This window comes from Xenopus laevis, chromosome 1L (assembly GCF_017654675.1).
Source record: "Xenopus laevis strain J_2021 chromosome 1L, Xenopus_laevis_v10.1, whole genome shotgun sequence".
Taxonomy (NCBI): Eukaryota; Metazoa; Chordata; class Amphibia; order Anura; family Pipidae; genus Xenopus; species Xenopus laevis.
This window is the reverse complement of record NC_054371.1, coordinates 72478638-72488591: the sequence shown is the minus strand read 5'-3', so window position 1 is coordinate 72488591 and position 9954 is coordinate 72478638. Positions and strand designations below refer to the sequence as shown.

The 9954-nt window shown below is 35.9% G+C and overlaps 1 protein-coding gene across 1 annotated transcript; it reads right to left on the bottom strand.

Annotated features, from left to right (window-relative positions):
• Positions 1-1555: 1555 nt before the first annotated feature.
• gar1.L (GAR1 homolog, ribonucleoprotein L homeolog) lies at positions 1556-9901 on the bottom strand. The gene is made up of 7 exons (XM_018251344.2): positions 9763-9901; positions 8026-8234; positions 7648-7802; positions 7303-7362; positions 5202-5340; positions 2662-2760; positions 1556-1967 (listed from the first exon to the last, which is right to left on the bottom strand). Exons 2-7 carry the CDS (start codon positions 8231-8233, stop codon positions 1957-1959), a joined length of 672 nt encoding a protein of 223 aa, XP_018106833.1. The 5' UTR covers position 8234; positions 9763-9901; the 3' UTR covers positions 1556-1956.
• Between the last annotated feature and the right edge of the window lie 53 nt (positions 9902-9954).

The following is a 9954-nucleotide window of genomic DNA, read 5'->3' as shown; positions in this document are numbered from 1 at the left end:
GCACTGAAATCTATTGGAAATTATTCCACTTTATTCTGCCTGGTTGTACCCACAACATTTTAATCTGCATACTTGCATGTGATTGCATATTTTTAAAGCACGATACACTGCATTTCTATGCGTTTGACAAACATTCAGACTAAATTAAAGGGGTTGTTCACCTTTTAAAAACTTTTTTCTGTTAAGTTTTTTTCAGATTGTTCACCATAAACAAAGACTTTTCTCAAATGCTTTCCATATTTTATTTGTTACCATTTCCCCAAAACTTAATTTTATTGTTCTTGTCTCTAGTGTTTCAGTCTGGCAGTTTGCTGACCCAGGAGCAGATTCTGAACTGTAACAATTTGCTACATTTCGTTTCTCAGCAGTATCTGTTATTAGTAACTCAGGGCTTCTGCTCAGCAGGGACAAAGATAAATGTATCAATTAAATGTATCAATTTAGAACAGTTAAAGAGTGGGCAACCCCACACCAGAGCTGCTTTAGAAAGTGAAAAAAAAAGGTTTCGCTTCAATATTAGAAAAACGGTCACATATAGAAAATAATTGGAAAAAGTCTTTATTTATGGTAAACTGTGTGAAACCAACTGAACTGAAACAAAGTGTTTGAAGGTGAACAAACCCTTTAAAATAAAATGCATGTTGAACTCACAGAAATTTACTTAACTGCAAACATACTTAACTGAAAATACAGGATTTTGGTTAGTTTGTATTTCCAGTGGTTATTTGCAAATCGTACATTGTGACAGGCTGTGCATCTGATGTAAGTGTTCTTGCAAAAGCTGTGCCAGACAGTACAGATTAATGCTTTACTGCATAAACCCTTCAGTAACACAGCAAAGCATTAAAATATATATATATATATATATATATATATATATATATATATATATATATATATATCCTATGCGTATTGCCTTAGTGTTTAAAGTTTAAATGCTTTATCAAATTACCCCGATTTTACATTTTGACAAAATGGATTTCTGAGAAAGCATCAGAAATATTTTCTGTTCCAGTTCCATTGGGCAGCAATGTAGAAACCGCTGCCAAATTCTCCATTGCAAGTGCATCAGTTTAATGACTGAGTGCTTCTTTTTATTTCACAGACAGTGAACAGGAATTCTGTTTGGAGCAACTCCACCAACTTTTTTTTTTTTCATTTTCCTTATCTATAATCAAGGAGCATCTTGGGATACTCAAACTAGGAGAACTATTTTAAACTGATTAATTGTTGGATTATTGGCACGGGTATTGTGAATAATACTTGTTTGTCTGGAAAGTAAGGGAATCATTTAATGAAGAACAGTTAGTGAATTATTTTATAAACCAATAACCAATTTATCGCGCCATGTATTAAATGTACGGACAGTCTGTTTTCCATTATTTTCATGTTACTTTCATATTACTCTGTCAATGAATTCACTTATACATTGGTGTTAGTTGGTCAATGTATTGGTCAGTTTTAGAGTGGCTAGATGATAATTCTACTGGTGCTAGGCTTTGAAAATGTCTGCCATCCTCCATTTATAAATATACAAACACAAATGTCTCAGAACTATAGGTTGAACATCATTTATTGGGGCATACACAGGCACATCTTTGCAGATATATTAATTTTTTAGCACATCTTGAGAGAAGAGATCTGTGTCTGGCCAAGATCTTAATGATGCCATTCCCGATGTTCTTGTGTGTACTTGCTGGGAGTAATACCTACCCAGTCCAATGGTTATAAGAAAGGGATTTCAAGTTATCAAAATTAGATATAAAAACACATTCGGGTCCAGCAATCTTCACATTGTTGCTGCTTAGGTAAGTGGATCTCCAACATTGCTGCCGAGTTATCTTTCTGGTGCAGATTATTCTACTGGCAATGGTGAAGAGCAAGTCTCGTTTCAAATATAAAATATAACGTGGTCATTAACTCCAACTTTATTCCAAATCAACAGGTGGCCACTCTTTAACGTCCTCCTTTGAAAAATATAGAAATAGTTTAGAAAAATGTTAACTGTTTATCAGATTTTATTAAAAAAAAAAAAAAAATTACAAAAATAAAATGAAAAACAGAAAGAAAGACGGTACACTGCAATTTCAGTAGAGAGCTTTGAACACAAGTGTAGCCTTTAGTGATGAGTGGAATTTTTTTTGCCAGGTTTTGCCATAATAAAAAACCCATAGACTCACAAGAGTGAAAGAAATTGTAGCGCAAAAAAAAAAAAAAAAAAAGTTGCCCATTGACTTCAATGCATTAAGCAAATTTTTGGCAAAGCGAAATGGGTCAGAATTACCCATCACTAGTAGCCTTATAAAATATTCCTTTACATGACAAATGCAAAATGCTGAACACTAAACTCATGATCTTGGTATTAAAAGGAAACTGTATATAGAATAAATTTGTAGTAATGTCAGATAACTCATCCCGGGAAAAAGTACACCAGTATAAATTGCGCGTGCATTTTTTTATGTTCTAGGCGCAGAATGCTTTTAATCAGAATAGGTTTGCATTGACTTAATTTTATATACAGGCTTTAGGGAGTATTCTGCAAATGAAATTAATTAACAACAACTGCACTTCAATGCCTATAAACTGTAATAATAATAATTGTAATGTCCCAAAAAAAACACAACTGTTAGGAATTAATAAAAAAAATGTCCATAAACTTGCCTCGAAAGCCACGTCCACCACCTCGGTTTCCTCTGAAACCACCACCACCACCACCAAATCCACCACCAAATCCACCACCTCTTCCACCTCTGAAGCCACCTGGAAAACAAAAGATCAACATTTAACATGACTATTTACACAATGAAGAAGTGCAAAAAGATTTATACTGTAAAACCACCAATAAGCAAATGTGATTTTTTTAAAAGAAGGAGCAGGAAAGGAATTCAAACTTGGTGGTGCCAAAACTTAGGCATCCCCAAGTGATTGTATCTACTTACCTGGCACCCCAGGCTGATGCTCCTATCCGCAGAAAACTGCACCAGCCCAGGGTTAGTCCAGCGCGAACCATGGATCGATAGTATTCTTGCTTCTTCTTTCTTCAAATTTCCCAGGCAGACGCATGTGCAATAGAACGAAATAGTCAACTTTTTCGTTAAAGTTCAGCATTTTCGCACTACTTCGCATGCGCAGCCGCAAGAAGCAGGAAGAGGATCACTCCGTGGTGCTCGCTGGAAGAACCTCGGGCAGGTACAGTTTTCTGCTGATAGGAGCACCAGCCTGAGGTTTCATGTAAGTAAATACAATCGCTTGGAGGTGCCTAACTTTTGGCACCCCCAAGTATAACATGACTTTCTTTCCTCTTTTAAATAATGCTTTTGACCTCCAAATGCTCCAAAACATAAACATGGCCTTTAAATGCAACTAGTAAACCATCATTCAGTGGAAAACAGAGCGTCTTTTCAACCTAGATAAAGTAGACCTTATTAAATTATCGGGTATGCAAGTAGAAAAATGTATTCTACTTATATTCATTTATAATGTTGCAAAATAATTTGTTTACCACAAAGAAAGAAAAAGTGGGCAAACTATTAATAATATATCAGTCTACATCATACTTATACTTCATTTAAAACTGTGGGGAATTGAGGGAAGCAATAAATCCTGTATAATACACAGATTATGATATGCCTAATAAAAATGATCAAAGTGAGCCCTCAGGTTTCAAAACAACTGCTGGAACACAAAGGCTTCACTGGGAAGTATAAGATCATATGCACATAAAAACAATGTACAGGCAGTCCTCGAGTTACAGTTAGGTCCATATATTTTTGGACAGAGACAACTTTTTTCTAATTTTGGTTCTGTAAATTATCAAAATGAATTTTAAATACAACAACTCATAACTTGCATAAAAATGTGAGGAACTAAAGCCTTTTTTAACACAATCACTTAATTTCAGGGGCTCAAAAGCAATTGGATAATTTAAAAAAAATGAAAATAAAATGTTCATTTCTAATACTTGGTTGAAAACCCTTTGCTGGCAATGACAACTGCCCCATTCCCCTCTGGTGTGTGTTGTCTACTGCAGAGCACAGAAAGGTAAAAATACATATGCACAGAAAGGTAAAAATAAACACTATGTTAAGACAGACATCTGTCTATGTTGCATTTAATAAGTAAATGTATAAGTTTCAACTTACATACAAATTTAACTTAATAATAATCCTACAGACCCTTTCCCATATGTAACCCGGGGACTGCCTGTATAACTATATGCTGGTGCATTGGAGTTTCTAGCAATACAGATTCTTTCAGTACTAAACCTCAAGGGATTGGAACTGCACAACAACACTTTCATTAGAAATTACATATATATATATATATATATATATATATATATATATATATATATATATATATATATATATATATATATATATATATATATATATATATATATATATATATATATATACATATACATATACACACATACACACATATATATATATATATATATATATATATATACACATATACATACACACAGTTTGCTTTTACAGTAAAACCTCAAATTTACATCCCCTAATTTTATGTCTGACATTTTACATAGTTTTTTTGTGGTCCTACAAATGAATAATGCTATGTAATGGTGCTTTTCCCATATTTTACAACACTGCTTCATACAGCCATCCACCAGCCACCTATTGTGCATGTGAGTGTCTTGCACATGCTGTCCCACTGTGTAATATTAATGCTGCAGTGCTTAAACCTGGTCATTAACACAGTAAATATTGTCCCAGATTTTGCACCATTATTTCTGATCCCCTGAAAAACAATCTGAGGTGTTTTCTTCACTAAAGGATTCTAAACTTTTTTCAGACTTTTCATTTCACCTCGACAAATTGATCTAAAATGCAAACCACCAGGCAATTAATCGCCTGTTATTGCAGTACAAGCTTTCAAATGTATTTATAGACTAGAATGTCCACGCTTAGGCCCACTAGCAGTAACTATGAAATATTTTTAGGCCCTTTAACTGTGATCCAAATTATAAAACGTGTCCATGTTATTTGATAAAATATGACTTGTTGACATGGAAAGAAAGTCATTCTTTCCAGAAAAAAAAAACAAACTTACCTTTGCTTTTAAAACACAAGTTTTTTTAAACAGAATTAACATTTGTAATTTTCATGATGATTTTCTTTAGATTATTTCAGGAGGAAATAAAGTAGCAGAACCAAAATAAGCAAACCAACCTCCTCCTCTGCCACCACCTCTGCCACGTCCTCCTCCTCTACCTGCACCTCGGCCACCTCCTCTGGGTGGACCTTTCTCACCAGGAGGCCGAGGTAGAAACCTTTGCAGCGGAAGTAACTTTGCTGGGTCAATGTAAAGCTGTGCAGAAAAGCAAAAAAAAAAAAAAGAAAGAAAATTAGTTATATTATAAACAGCAGATGATGAATGTGCATGAGAGCTAAAGACATGCATGTAGGGTTCTCTATACAAATAAGTTCAGAATAGAAAAATGAGGGAATTGCTAATCAGAATAGACTGGGTCTTCATGCACGAATTTTCACAAAATAATAAAAAAAAGGTTGTTCATCTTTCAAACACCTTTTTCAGTTCAGTTGTTTTCAGATTGTTCCCTAAAAATAAAGACTTTTTTTAATTACTTTCTATTATTTATTTTTTTTACTGTTTTTCCAAAATCTAACTTTAAAGTCGGGGGTTGTTCACCTTTGAGATAACCTTTAGTATGATATAGAGAGGGATATTCTGAGATAATTTGCAATTTGTTTTAATTTTTTATTATTGAAGGTTTTTGAGTTATTTAGCTTTTTATTCAGCAGCTCTTCAATTTGCATTCCATGCAATCTGGTAACTAGGGCCCAAATTACCCTAGCAACCATGCACTGATTTGAATAAGAGACTGGAATATGAATAGGAGAGGGCCTGAATAGAAGGATCAGAAATAAAAAGTAGCAATAATAATACATTTGTAGCCTTACAGAGCATTTGTTTTTTTTAGAAGGGGTCAGTGACGCCCATTTGAAAGCTGCAAAGAATCAGAAGAAATAGACAATAACTATAAAAAATGAAAACCAATTGAAAAATTGCTTAGAATTGGCCGTTGTATAACATACAAAAAATTACTTTGATGGTGAACCACCCCTTTCAGTCTTTCAGTCTAGCAGCTCGGTAATTCACACATTTACTTTATACATATACACATTATATATTTATATCTCTCTCTCTCTCTCTATATATATATATATCAGCATCTCTGGAATAATAGCAACTATTGTATCAATTCTAACAGCAGCCCATAATGAAACTCGGGGATTCTGCTCAGCAGGGAAATGTATCAACTAAATATATCAATATACAACAGTTTACAGGGTCAACAACCCCCCCCCGAGCTGCTTTAGAAGGTGAAAATTGACACTTTACACTTCAATATAAGAAAAAAGGCCACACAGAAAATAGAAAGTAACTGGAAAAAGTCATTATTTCTGGTGATCTATCTGAAAACAACTAGTTGTTTCAAGGCGAACAACCCCTTTAAGAGTTTATACAAAAGCAGAGCCACCAAAACATAAAAATGTGATTTACACGTTACAAATGAGGTGGGGCTTGGGAGTCGCGGTACTTTATGAGTGGCCAATTTTTAAAACATTATTTAAATAAAACTGTTTAATACTTTTTTTCCTCTATGTGCCACTGGATTATTTTAATGGATTGTTTAATGCTGTTATTTCAGGAATAACAGTTCATTCTTCTAACTTGTTTAATCCACAGTGCAACCACCCATAGCATGCATACATGATAGGTGACAAACAATGAATGGACAGGTGCATATTTAACTTAATTTTTTTTTCCAGTTTTAGTAAGAACAACCATTTGGTTTTTAACATTCCTGACGTGTTCTGTAAAGTAGCATGCAGAACATCATCAAATGGAAGCACAAGATAAAAGATGTAAAACAGAAATATTGATGTGTTAAAACCACTTTGATTAAATCCTTTGATAAGGTAATTTACAATACAAATGATTTATTAGTCACATTCTCCTTTACAACATATAGTTGTACTTGTGGGCAATGGCAAATTTGGAAATTAGTTGCCTGTGATAAATCTTATGGTACCAGGGCAACTAATCTCCTGCAAATACTTTCCCACTACGAATCATGTAAAGAAAACTTTGGGTGACTTTGAAAAGACAAAGCACTAGATTTATCATGGCAGACTAATCTCATAGTGTCCCATTGCCCTAAGTTGGCTTCAGCTCTTCATGTCTGTAAGGGAGTCATGCAAAAAAACCAAACATTAAACAGTTCAACTGCAGTGAAATGCTTACCTTCTGTAATTTCTTAAATGAAGATGCTTTCATGTTTTCAGAGAGTTTAACAGAAAAATACTTAAAATATTAAGGAAAGACTCAGGAAACAGAATGAAGCAGCAAAGATATGGATAAAACTACTAAACTCAATATTTTCACAGAGACAAGCTCATATTTTACCAGTAATTCTTAAGACAAAAATATTAAATGGAATGGAATATAAAAGAAGTATAGGGAACCCACCTTACATACAGTGCCAATATACTTGTAGATTTAATGAGGTATCAGCTACAATAGATTTAAAAAAAAAATGTCACACAAAAAGCAGTGTTCACCTTACAAATCATTTGCTGTAAAGGATACAAAGTCTCTTAGCTGCCCAAATATCTCATCCACTTTTCCAATCTGCTCTTTATTCTCAAGGTATATGGGGGCATTGAAATAAGGCACTCTGTTTTCCTGTGTAATGCATTTACACACCATTTCATCTTCACATGGATGCATAAACTCCCCAACTTCTGCAAGAGAAAATATTTATTGAATTCTTGAGTGGAAGCAGCACAGGAGATGCTACAGCTGTTTGCTCTCAGGGAAGGCTGGGAACTACTTTACAGACAATATATAAACTGGAATGAGACAAGTGACTAAAGGATGTAGAAAAAAATTATAATGACAAAGCTTGGCAGGAAATCAGAGCAGTGGAAACAATTAGAAAAAACAAAATCATATAAATATATTTACCAACAACACTCTCAGGAGGTCCTTGGTCATATCCTCCTCTGTTGAAGCCTCCACGTCCGCCTCCTCTTCCAAATCCACCTCGTCCACCACCCTGTCCATAACCTCCACGGCCACCTCCTCTTCCTCCGTAACCACCACCACCTCCTCTTCCTCCGTAACCACCACCTCCTCCCCTTCCGTTAAAGCCTCCTCTCCCTCTGAACGACATCCTTATGAAAGATTAAACATCAGGTTAGATCAGGGAAATATGCAAAGCATCAACAATAGGCAAATGTAAAGAAACTGAATAAACACTGCCAGTTTCAAAGGGTCTGTAGGGTTGCTTTACAACTACCAAAGCATCGGATCCTATTAATGTTATTATGCAAATATATGCACAATTTTAGGATTTATGATTGGGAATATGCGAGACCTGGGGTTTTCTGGATAAGATGTCTTTCTGTAATGTGGAACACCAGGGCCGTCTTCAGAAATCACAGGAACCCATACAGCAAAATTTTCTGGCCCCCACCCAACCCAGGTCCTGCCCTCAAGACCCACCCCACACTAAAAAGTCCACACCAGCACTAAAAACAGTAACCCCCTCACTCACAAGTTATAAAAAGCCAGGGCCCCCATAAAAGTTTTTAAAAAAAAAACATTGGTGGTCAGGGACCCCACCACAAGTTAAAAAAATATATATATTGGTGGTCGGGGCCCCCTTATAAATAAAAAATTGCGCCAGGGCCCCCCCATACGTTTTTACAAAAACATTGGTGGTCAGGGCCCCCTAGAAGTTTAAAAAAAAAACATTGGTGGCAAGGGCCTATAGAGTATTAAAATAATACATTGGTGGCCAGGGGTTTAAAAAAAAAAAAAACACACACACATTGGTGTTCAGTAGAATGGAACTCATGGCTTCAGGACTTCAACTTAGTCTATTTTCATGGCTTCAGGTCATTTCGCTGCTTCAGGACTTCACTGTGCCACGAAAATACGCTATATTCGTGGCTTTGGGTCTTTTCGCTACTTCAGGATTTCAACTGTGTCTATTTTCGTGGCTTCGGGTCTTTTCGCCGCTTCAGGACTTCAACTTTGGCTATTTTTGTGGCTTTGGGTCTTTTCGCTGTTCAGGACTTCAACTGTGTTTATTTTCATGGCTTCAGGTCTTTTTGCTGCTTCAGGACTTCGGCTATTTTCGTGGCTTTGAGTCCTTTTGTCACCTTAAAGAGTTTGACCTTTCTGCGGTTCACGACTTCGGGATAGGGCGCAGCACAGCTGGGCCCCCCTTAAGGCCTGGTACAGGAGTACCCCCTGATGTCGGGCCAGTGGAACACTATGTATGTATTCTGGATAATGCATTCAATAAGTAAAATGGGGTATATGTGTAAATGTTGAACAGATTGTGAGACTGAACAATATAAACACAAAACTGTAGCTTTAAAAAATAGGTAACCCGATAAATGAGTGAACTATAACCCACAACATTCTACTGGCAGGTGTCAGAATTGATGCTTTAGCACGCTTGACAAAGAAAACACTCTTTGAAGATAACATTCTACTTTTCAGGGGCACAATGGATCCTGCGCTTGCGGAACAGACTTAGTCGCACACGCTTATGTTACTTATTCACTACAATTCACCGGAAATTTAAAGCCCATGTTTTCGATGTACTGGGGCAGCTGCGAAAAGCAGTACAATAATACATTTAACAAAAGGATCGTATATTCCCTTATTTAAGCAATGAGTTAAATTTACCTTTAGTTACGAGCAGCTGACTCTGGTCTTACCCAGTGTACCTTCCGGCACGCGTTCCCAGCATCCACTTCCGACTCAGCAACACGTGGCCAGTCTCCACGCATGGCACTGTGGGCGCAAGACAATTGCGTCATCAAAGTGCGCGTGTTTCTCATAACAAGTGTTTCTCTAATTCACTCAGTCAGAGTGTTT

Bases quoted from the DNA above. Each gene is read 5' to 3' on its own strand.
- gar1.L (XM_018251344.2), bottom strand. From the start codon at position 8,233: ATGTCGTTCAGAGGGAGAGGAGGCTTTAACGGAAGGGGAGGAGGTGGT. The intron at 7,803-8,025 runs GTAAATATATTT...TTTCTCTTGCAG, and splicing joins ACCTCCTGAGAGTGTTGTTG to AAGTTGGGGAGTTTATGCAT. The intron at 7,363-7,647 runs GTATCCTTTACA...TAATATTTTAAG, and splicing joins TTGGGCAGCTAAGAGACTTT to TATTTTTCTGTTAAACTCTC.